This window comes from Malurus melanocephalus, unplaced genomic scaffold, assembly GCF_030028575.1.
Source record: "Malurus melanocephalus ecotype Western Australia unplaced genomic scaffold, MMel_1.1 scaffold_727, whole genome shotgun sequence".
In the NCBI taxonomy this organism is placed as follows: domain Eukaryota; kingdom Metazoa; phylum Chordata; class Aves; order Passeriformes; family Maluridae; genus Malurus; species Malurus melanocephalus.
The window spans coordinates 195717-206694 of NW_026623959.1; the positions used below are offsets into that span (position 1 = coordinate 195717).

Consider the following 10978-nt stretch of genomic DNA (forward strand, 5'->3'; position numbering starts at 1 on the left):
TACGGGGCTCTGCTGGAGCCTTGGGACGATCCTGTCAGGAAACCCACCTGTCGGCAAAACTCGTGGGCAGGGCGAGCCTGTCCCCCGCAGCCCCATCTCCAGCCAGGAAAAGACTCCCAGAGAATTTTCTGCGCCGCGCTGGTCCCTGGGGCTCCCGGGAGGGAGGGGGTCACTGGCCGGGGCTCGCTTTCCCCGGCTGCGGGATAGCGGTGGCGATGCGCGGATGCGCTGCGATGCTGATGTACCGCGTCTGTGCCCTCCCCGCACCGCACCGCCCCGCACCGCACCGCACCGCCCCGCACCGCACCGCACCGCCCCGCACCGTATCGCACCGCCCCGCACCGTATCGCACCGTATCGCACCGCACCGCACCGCCCCGCACCGCCCCGCACCGCACCGCCTCGCACCGCCCCGCACCGCACCGCCCCGCACCGCACCGCACCGCACCGTATCGCACCGCACCGCACCGTATCGCACCGCACCGTATCACACCGCCCCGCACCGCACCGCACCGCACCGCACCGCACCGCACCGCACCGCACCGTATCGCACCGCACCGCACCGCACCGCCTCGCACCGCACCGCACCGCACCGCATCGCACCGCACCGTCCCGCACCGCCCCGCACCGTATCGCACCGTATCGCACCGCACCGCACCGCCCCGCACCGCCCCGCACCGCACCGTATCGCACCGCCCCGCACCGCACCGCACCGCACCGCCCCGCACCGCACCGCACCGCACCGCACCGCGCCTGTGCTCCCCCGCACCGCACCGCACCGCACCGCACCGTATCGCATCGCACCGTATCGCACCGCGGCGGGCGGGAGGGAGGCGGGGCGGGGCGCCGGGCTCAGCTCGGCTCGGCTCGGTTCGGCCCCGCCTGGCTCGCTTTGGCTCTGCTCGGCCGGGCTCGGGATGCTGCTGCGGGTGCGCGCTGCCGTGGCGCAGTTGGCGGCGGGGCTCGGTGCGGGGACGGGAGCGCAGCACCCAGCGGAGCCCCGGAGCGGCGGGGCCGGGAGCGGGAGCGGGGCCGGCCGGGGATCGCCGCCGCCTGCCGCCTTCTGCCGGCCGGCCTTCCTGCAGCTGACCCCCGAGGAGCTGCGCCGCGCCGATGACCACACGGGAAGGGCGGTGCAGAGCCCCCGGGACGGGCGCCGCCGCCTGCCCTGGAGCACGGGATACGCAGAGTGAGCGGGGTCCGAGCGGGGTTCGCAGCCTGGGGGGGGGCAGGACGGGACCGCTCGGCACTTGCGGGGACCTTGCGGATGAAAGTGGGTCGCGGCGGGCGGTGAGCTGCGTCTGTCCTTTTTCCAGCAGCAGCGGCTGGAGCGGGCGCTGTGGATGCCCGCTATGGGGGAGCATCAGCGAGGGGCTCTGCTCTCAGCGATCCCCGCGGGGTTTAGACTCCTCTGTCCTTTTTGTTTYCTGCGCTTTCAGCACCACACCCACTGTCACCGGCAGGGAGCGGAGGGCGAAGGAGCTGCGGCGGCTCTGACAGAGCTCGGGGGAAGCAGGGAGCTGGGGCTTTTTTGGGAGTGGGRCTGCTTGCGACTTCCCCTTCAAGGACCTGGTTGGGTTCTTCTTTCACTCGCTGCGAGTTTCACCCCTAACTGAAACCGGGCGGGAAGGTCAGGCTTTGAAGGCTTTTGCTGCTCAGTGCTGCCAGCTCATCCCTGCATCCCGTCCTCAAGCTGATCTTCCCGATATCCGAGAAGGCTTTACGAGATGTCGATTCACTCCTGGAGACAGTGGGATAGGAGTGTCCAGAGTAAAAAAAAATACCCTTTTCGGTATCTCGAGAGCTCTTTCTGCTAAACACTTAAAAAGTCTGTGCCCAAAGAACAATCCCCTTGTAGTGAGTTGATCACAGCTTCTTCCTGTGAGCAGTTTCTGCAAACKAGACCTGAAATCTGCTGTGTCAACATAGGCTGGGAAAAGTTAGTGTAAATCTTTTTGCAAAAGTTCTGCCGGTTTCATCATCATTACCCTCTCCCCTCCTTCCCTGAGGTTCCTGCTCCCCCCGAGAGGTGATGAGATGTGTGAGGCTGTGATTCTGTCTTTGTGTCCCAGCTGGGAGTGGATGTTTGAGGCTGGCGCAGGTTTTTGGGCAATTATTCTGCTTGGGGCAGTGCTGGGGACCTTCAGCAAACCCAATTTATTTCTGATCACCTTCACTTCCCTCGGTGGGTGCGTGGACAACTGGTCCCCCCTGAACTCAGCTGTGGGTGGGAGCCAATGCTGCTGCTGAGCCCAGATCAACCCCCAGAGCTGCTCTGGGACACCCAGGACAGGACAGGAGCACCCGTGAAGAGTGTCCCTGGGGACACGGGGACAGTGGAGGGTTGGGAAAGTGGGGAGGGGGGAGAGGTGCTGTGAGGTGGCCTTTGCTGGAACATGACATAAAAGAAAGAGCTTTTACACCTTTTTTCCTCCTGGCAGGGTGATAAATGCAGGGAAGAGCCAGCACAATGAGGATCAGGCATGCTGTGAAGTGGTGTTTGTGGAACGGAGGCACAGCCCAAGGGCTTGGCTATCGTCCAGGGAAGGCAGCGGGGAGCTGGATGGGGTGAGAGCCCTGGTGATCTGCAGGCAGGGACACAGAAGGGGAGATGGCCAGCAGCGGGGCATGAGATGGAACACACGGCAGTGTGTGCACACCGGGCATTCCCTGGGCTCCTGGCCCTTCTCTCTGCCTGCTCCTCCCGTCCTCCATCCCCGTGGGACTGCACCAGGGCCGAGTGGCCCAGGGGACCAGTGGCCCAGGGGAGCAGTGGCCCAGGGGACCAGTGGCCCAGGGGGAGCAGTGACCCAGGGGAGCAGTGGCCCAGGGGACCAGTGGCCCAGGGGGAGCAGTGGCCCAGGGGACCAGTGGCCCAGGGGAGCAGTGGCCCAGGGGGAGCAGTGACCCAGGGGACCAGTGGCCCAGGGGGAGCAGTGGCCCAGGGGGAGCAGTGGCCCAGGGGAGCAGTGGCCCAGGGGGAGCAGTGGCCCCCGTGCCTCGTGGGCTGCAGAGCTGGCTGCTGTGCTGGTGCTGTGGTGCCTCCCTTTCGGAGGAGCTGGAGCCAGGGGCACGAGGTGTGTGATGCAGGGCTGGGCTCCAGCCAGGGACCAGCTGGGTCCAGACACCCTTGGTCAGCTGCCCATTGCTCCTGCCTGCACTGGGACCTGTGAGACTTGTGTCACTGTCCTCAGCTGCTCTGAATTCCCCATGCCATCTGCTTCCTTGCAGGCTCATTTAACCTTCTCTCTTSTCCCCGCAGGGCAGGAAGGGTTTTTATTTCCACTACTGGGCCCTGTTCGATGGCCATGCGGGCAGCGGTGCTGCTGTCATGGCATCCGAGAGGCTCCACCTGCACATCTGCGAGCAGCTCCGGGACCTGGTGGAGATCCTGCAGGACCCCTCCCCACCTCCCATCTGCCTCCCGCACGATGCAAACACCAACTCTGCAGATCCAAACCGGGTGTCCTTTACAGAGGACCAGGGGGAGGTCCCGAACGATGCTGCGCCACGGTTTCACCTGGAGAAAGCTGTGTCCCATGAGAGCCTGGTGATCGGTGCCATTGAGAACGCCTTTAAGCACATGGTGAGAATCCTCTGCCTGTGGGATCAGATCCTCTGCCTGTGGGATCATCCAGGCCATCCCCTGGGAGCACCTCTTTGCTGTCTGTGTCTCCATCAGCCTGTCCCCACTGGCAAAAGGCAGCTCTGCAGCAAGGAGGGGGCTGCAGGGAGGGCTCCAGGCGTGGTGGTCTCAGAGAGGGCTCTGCAATGTGCTGCATTTGGAGGTTTCAGAATGCAGAGGCTTTGGGCTGCAGGCCTGTGTGGGTGCAGAGGGCTCGATWATGCTTTGTTCCAGGAAGGCCACCTGCTCCCCTCCTGCCTGTCCCAGTGAAGCCACATCCATGGCTCCCACAAGAGCCAAGCTCTACAGCCACCCTTGGCTGTGTGGGGAGGATACCCTGGTGGTCACTGCTCAGGTGCCGTTTGGGCTGCCCACATTCCCTTCCTGCAGCCTCTCTCTGTCTCCCCAGGATGACCAGATTGAGCAGGAGCGGGCATCCCAGCACCTGGCCGGGGGCTGCTGYGCCCTGGCTGCCATCTACCTCATGGGCAAGTTCTACGTGGCCAACGCCGGTGACAGCAGGTACAGCCCCTCAGGCACTCCTCAGCTTCTGCTTGCTGACACCCCAGTGGAATGGAGGGTGCTGGAGGCATGGCTGGGGGTGACCACCCAGATTCATCCCTGTTTAGGGGAGGGTGGAGGTGGCAGAACTGGGCAGAGCCATCCCCTGCCTGCTCCATGCCCTGGGGACAATGCCCTGCTGTGATCCCCATGTTTGCCTGGATAGGGCTGTAGAATTGTCTCCCAAAATTGGAGATGTGCTCTCTTCCTTCCYAACAGCCTCCTCTTTGCTCCTCTGCTGGCTCTGGATCACACCCCAGCCCCTGCTGCTGGCACTGGCCTGGGTTGCAGGTTGGGGACTGAAAATTGCCCTCAGCAAAGCTTTCAAAAATGCACAAGAAGCCATTTTAGGGTATGCCTCATACCAGTGACCTGTTTCAGGAGAAGGACACAAATCCACATGCAGACAAATGCACTGAAAACTTGGAGCCCAAAAATTTTAATTGTGACGTATTTCTGGGCGTGAGCTACTCTAACTGTGTGTGCCCACAGCCCCAAGCAATGGCAGCAAGGCAGGTCCACACTGCACTCAAGGTGACACAGGGGGTGAAGCTGCTTTGAACTACCCTCTGTTTATCATTGGATCACAGCCTGGTTTGGGTTTGGGTAGGAAAGGACCCTAAGGCTTGTCKTGACTCCCCTACCATTTGCAGGGACACCTYACACTMGACCAGGTTGGTCCAAGCCTGACCTGGCCTTGAACATTTCCAGGAATGAGGCAGCTGCAGGTGCTGTAGGTATTTACTGCAGGTTGCCATCCTCAGCAATGTCAGAACAGCAAATACAGGCTCTGGTCATTGTTCTGAGGCTGGAGGTGCTTCCAGCTCTGGGATAGAGAAGGAGATCCCTCATGCCTCTCCTTTGGGGTGCAGGTTCCCCTCCATGGCAGCAGCAGGCAGGCAGTGGCCGTGCAGGATGTCAGCATGCACAGTGCTGGGGTTGTGACTGTGCCTCTGGTYTGTGCTGTGTCCTCAGGCATTGCCAGATCTGAGCTCAGCCTGGCCTCACATCACTGGAGAAGAGTCACAGCCCTCGGTGGGACAGCCAGGCCAGCAGTGTTAGAGATCCTTGAGCCTACCATGACATTCAGAAACATCTCATAATCAGACCTTTATGGTTTTTTTAGACATTAAACCATCAAAGTAGCCCCAGCAGCGAGTGACAGTGCTGGTGTGGGATGGACACGTGCACCCATGTCCTGCTGCAGATGATTTCAGAGGTGCCCCACCTTTGTGCTGCTCCTTTTCTAACCATAACCTGTCCTTTGATTTGCTCTGCTTCATTCCCCYCTGCCCCATGCTTCTCTCCCATTCCCTCCCTCCCTGCCCTGTCCTGCTAAGGAGAGAGGGRTGCTGTGCCCTGCCCAGAAGGGCAGTGAAGGCAGCGAGCAGGGAAGGGAAGAGGGTGGGCAGCAGAGGGGAAGGGGCTGCATCACCTCAGGGAATCTGGAGAGCCAGGCTCATCTCCTGTGCCACTTCTYCTCTCCTTCTCTCTAATCTCATCCTTCCATGTTTCATTGCAGGGCCATTATCATCCGTAATGGGGAAATCATACCAATGTCCAGGGAGTTTACTCCAGAGACAGAGAGGCAGAGGCTGCAGTTTTTAGTAAGAAAGACCTTTCTTTTAATCTCATTTCAGCTGAGGCACCTCCTGGCCTCTCCCTAGTCTGCTGTGCTGCCTGCTGAGCTGCTGCTGTGGTGGGGTTCTGGAACTCAGGGCAGCCCCTGGCTGGGACCTGCTGTTGGTGCTTGTCCATCCCAGACTGCTCCCTGGGATGGAAGAGGAGCTGGGATGGAGGGAGCTGCTCTGGGGTCACCCTGGGGCTGGCAGAGCCCTGGTTTGCTGTGAGCTCACTCAGTGTGAGGGTCTGTGACTGTGAGCTGGCACAGCTGGCACGTGGAGATCCCAGGAGATTCCAGGAGATCCCAGGAGATCCCAGGAGATCCCAGCAGATCCCAGCAGATCCCAGGCTGGATCCAGGGGCTGCACTGATGTGTTTGCATGGAGTCAGTTCTGTTGATCAGTGCTGCTGCAGTTCTGTCCAGCAAACACGGCTGCTGTGAGCTGGAGGAGCGTGGCTCTGCTCCCTCCACCCACCCACTGTGCTCCCTGGCACTGTCGGAGGAGCTGCAGTGCTCATATGAGTTCTGCTTCTTCCCTGGCTGCTCCTGGAGTCAGAGCTGATGTGTGCCAGGGGTTTCTGTCTTTCTCCCTGAAAGCTCCCTGTCCTATYCTGGATGAACCCCACGCTGCCACCCAGGGAGACTTTTTAAGGGTATAAAGACTTCTCTGAGGGCAGAACAGGGGAGGAGTAGTTTGTGTTGGAGGTCTCGCTGGATGCAAATTCCTGGCTTGCATTGTACTTGAAAAAACACTGAGGCRTTTTTTGTTGAATCTATTTTTGAATGATGGAGAGGAGGAAAGTGCTGTGCTCAGGATCCTCTCCAGCTGGCTGCAAGGGCAGGGCACAGGCTGGGACAGGCACACACTGCTGTGCCACCCGATGGCCAGGCTGTGGGCAGGGCTGGGGGTCTCCATGCCTCTGCACCAACCCTCTGCCAGCCCCTCTTCCCAAGGGATCTCCTGTTCTCTTTTGGCTTTTTCTTTCCTCTTTGGCATTTTCCAACACTCCCCGTTCCTGGTGCCCTCCACACTGTGCTGCAGGAGGGCTTGRGGCTGCCCTGGGAAGGGCTGAGTGCTGCTGCTTGTCCCTTGTCACAGTCACAGTTGGGACACTTTCAGAAARGACCCCTCACTGTATTCCTTGGGTGAGTGCCATGCCCTGTGCTGAGCCTGGGATCCTGGCAGCTTGCAGCTGGGACTCTTTCTGGGCAAATTCCAGCTTCTCTGGAATGTGCTGGGATTGGATTGTCTGATCCCTTTTGGAGATCTTTATTTCCCAAAGCTCTCTATGCRAAAGCTTCCCCTTCTTGCTGAGTGCTGGCATGGCTGTCCCCAGCTCCAGTGTCCCCTCTGGCTTAGCACAGCTGGGTGCTTTGGAGCTGCTTTTCCAGCACCTTTTGGAGTTGCTCCAGAGCAGAAAATGTTCTCCCACCACAGAATGTCACAGCCAAGGTGCTGTGGGTGGTGGGTCCCATACCTGGGCAGGGCAGGATCTGCAGATCCCGCTCTCCCAGCCCTGGGTTGAGCTGACCCTTTTTCCTGCAGGCATTGCTGAGGCCCGAGCTGCTGGGGAAGGAGTTCACTCTCCTGGAGTTCCCCCGCAGGATCCAGCCCAAGGAGCTGGGGAAGAAGATGCTCTACAGGGACCAGAACATGAATGGCTGGTAACCCTGAACCCCTGGTGGCTCTGGTGTCCTGCTGTGGTGGCTCCACGAAGCAGGAGGCCCTGGTACATGGGCACCAAGAGGTGCTGGAAGCTTTCATGTGCTGACACCTTGTCTCTGGCTTAWTTCAACCAGGGCTTACAAAAAGATAGAAGAGGATGACCTGAAGTTTCCACTTATCTATGGGGAAGGCAAAAAGGTGAAGTGCTGTGGCAGGAGTTTGGCAGACATTGTTTCCTGCCTGCTCTTGCTGTTTTGGGGGATTTCAGCCCATTTTAGGTAGTGCTGTCATCAGTTCAATGCCACCAGTTCTTTTGATTCCACCATTCTCCAGGCTCGAATGATGGCCACAATTGGGGTCACGAGAGGCTTGGGAGACCACGACCTCAAGGTGTTCAGCTCCAACATCCACATCAAGCCTTTCCTGTCCTGCTTCCCAGAGGTGAGCCTGGCAGCCGGCTGCTCTGCACCCAGGGGTTCCTGCAATGGGTGACCAGATGCACTGGTGCCAGCACAGAGGGAGCTGCCTCTGCCTCTCTGCCTCTGCCTCTCTGCCTCTCTGCCTCTGCCTCTCTGCCTCTCACCCTCACCTCTTGCCCTGTTCCCTGCCAGGTCAGGGTTTATGATCTCACGCAGTATGAGCACTGCCCCGATGATGTTCTGGTGCTGGGCACGGACGGGCTCTGGGATGTCACCAATGACAAGGAGGTGGCTGCTGTGGTGATGGAGGTGCTGACGAGCTATGAGCCCAATGACCCGTGCAGGTGAGCTGCAGGAGGGCAGGGGATGAGCATGTCCTGCACTGTCCCACCTCCCCTTGGCCTGGCTCCTGGGAGCAGGGTTGTGGCCATGAATCCCTCTGGGCTCTGCAGTGTGCCTTTCTCCCCTGGTGAGCGGATCTGAGCTTGCATCTCCCCAAGGGACCCTTTCCTGACCCTGCAGCCTCTCCTTCCTGGCAGGATGCTGCAGAGGGGCTCTGGGCTCAGTGCTGAGTGTGCTCTGCTGTGTCCCAGGTACACCATGGTGGCCCAGGAGCTGGTGGTGCGCTCACGGGGGGTGCTGAAGGAGCGGGGCTGGCGCCTGGCCAACGACAAGCTGGGCTCTGGTGATGACATCTCTGTTTTTGTGATCCCTCTGGGTGGCCCGGGGAACTACACGTGATGCTGAGTGAGCCCTGGGCAGTGGCTCACCTTGTGTGGATGGAGGAGTGGGACACTCACGCTGCCTCAGGGCCACCTCTCCTTTGAGCACTTCTTTCCTGAGCCAACTGTAAGAAGAGTAAGAAACCTGGAGCCTCATTCTGTGCCCTATCTAGAGCATCTCCTTCTACCTGCTTGCATCCAGTCCCAGGTGGAGAAGGAGAGGCCTTGGATAGAGAGTGAGGACTGGGTTGAGGAATGTTTTTGTGCTGCTACTTTCTGGATGCTGTGAAAAGCCTGGAGACTCCTTGGCACCTGCACACGTCTATTGCCCCTTGTTCTGGCTCCAGCCCCWGTGAGAGCTGTGGGGCTGCTGGGRCACTCAAACCTGCTGCAGTCACCTCTGCCTCCTGCCCTGTGATGCTTTCCCAGTGACACTGAGGCTGCTGTTGGAGCTGGGGCTCAGATGGGATGGGACAGAATAAAACCTCACTGGCAGCTGGGCAATGCTCAGCTGGCACAAATCCAGTTGTAGCCCTAACAATGGCCATTCCAGCCTTGTGCTCCCAATTTCCAGCCCCTCACACCTTCATTCCATCACCTCTCTTGTGTCTGTCTCGTGTCTGGGAGATTGGAGCAGTGACCAAGCTCTGCTGTGYCCCCAGAGCCTGAGGAGGGATGAGCCATTGCACTGTGCTTGTGCCACAGGTTCTACCCCATCCTCTCATGCCTTGGATCACTGCAGTGCTTCTGAGCCAATTATTTATTTACTGGAGAGCTGAGCTGGAAAGCATCTAAATCCTTTCTTGGTGTGGAGAGTCTATGAATGGATGCATATTTTGGAGTGGTTCTGAGTTAGCAGCCTCACACAGAGCAACCCTATTCAGGGGAGCTTAACAGCTTAATACCCTGGATCTGCTTAGCCCAGGGCTGGGAATCCACAGGAAAAGCAGCTTGGTGTGACCAGGGCAGGGGAAGACAGCGCCTGCTTTTCCCTAAAGATCTCAAAGCTGGTGCAGAGAGGGGCTGCAGCGGTTGATCTCTGCACAGGATTTTGCATCACACACATCTCTGACCTGGAGCATCCATTCCCCAGASCTCTGCAGTGTGTTGCATCCTCCTCAGATGTGAGGGAGTGTCCCACCCCGACATTGTGGAGATGGGGAGAGCTGGGCCATGGTCCTTTGWTTGGGAAAGGGACAAGTAGTTCGTGTCTTGTCACTGGATGCAGTCAGCTCYTGTCAAGTGTCACCTCTGGTGAATGTTGTTTGTTTCCTGTAACCAGTGAGATGGAAATAACCTGGGTGCACATAATGGAAAGTGGAAATTATRCAGCGAGATTTCAACCTGTTGGCATCCATGCTGAAGGGAACAGGGAGTGGGGCTGAGAGCATGTCCTTGTGTAGTACTGTTTATTTAAATAAAGATTTTGCCACTTGCAGTCCTACTTCAAAGTATTTCTTTGCRGAGCTCCTGCAAAGGAGACTTACCTAAAAGCCAATTAGCTGTGATTAATTTATGTAGGCAGGCAAACAGGGCCTGCAAAGCCATGTGAGCTGCTGTCCCTGTGCCCTTGGCCCTGGTCAGAGCCCATGGAGGTCTGTGCAGTGCCCATGGGCAGTGTTGGTGTGCTCTCCCTGGGTCGGGCTGGGAGGGGGCAGTGATGGCCAGGCTGCTGGGAACAGGAGCATTCCACACGGGATGAAGGGAGAAAAGGCTGATTGATGGTTTTCCTGTCTGTGGGGTAGGGAGTGGGGCCGGTTGTGGCTGCCAGGAATGTGACATCTGTCTCTGGGTGCTCAGACACTTGAGCAGCAGCCACCTCTGCCTGCTGGAACCCTGTGCTGTCCCATGTCCCTCTGAGGGCCATCTGTACCATCCTGATGCTCACTCACACTTGTTTGCAGACCCTGTTCCCCTGACACGTTCCTTTTCGTGCTGGTGGCTGGGAACCAGCTCTGCCTTTCCAGGTCACTGCCTTGTTGCTGCACAAGGCAAGGAGGCAGAGGCTGCMTTTAAAGCTTCCTCTGTGCTCCCCTTTTTCACTAAGGAAACATTTCCTTTGGAACCAACTTCTGGCCTGAGGCTTGAKAAATTAAGAAAAATTGTCTACAAGYCCTTAAAATAGCAGCAGTTTATGAGCTTGGGTCTGGGCCAGGCCCTGGGGCTGCTCTCCTTGGCTGAGGGACAGAACTCTGTGCTGCCGCTGGATGGCACGGGGCAGGATCCTTCAGTGCACGATGGGCACGGGGAGCCGGACCCCAAACGTGTCCCTGGGGTCACCTTAGCGCGGGCACAGCGTGTCACAGCTGCCCTGTGCCAGTGTCCCTGGGGTCACCTTAGTGCGGGCACAGCGTGTCACAGC

The 10978-nt window shown here is 59.1% G+C and overlaps 1 protein-coding gene across 1 annotated transcript; it reads left to right on the forward strand.

Annotated features, from left to right (window-relative positions):
* The first annotated feature begins 911 nt into the window (after positions 1 to 911).
* Positions 912 to 10019, forward strand: PPM1J (protein phosphatase, Mg2+/Mn2+ dependent 1J). The gene is made up of 10 exons (XM_057384642.1): positions 912 to 1188; positions 2441 to 2567; positions 3262 to 3585; positions 4034 to 4146; positions 5708 to 5792; positions 7356 to 7474; positions 7610 to 7673; positions 7809 to 7916; positions 8087 to 8238; positions 8488 to 10019. Exons 1-10 carry the CDS (start codon positions 917 to 919, stop codon positions 8633 to 8635), a joined length of 1512 nt encoding a protein of 503 aa, XP_057240625.1. The 5' UTR covers positions 912 to 916; the 3' UTR covers positions 8636 to 10019.
* The last annotated feature ends 959 nt before the right edge of the window (positions 10020 to 10978 follow it).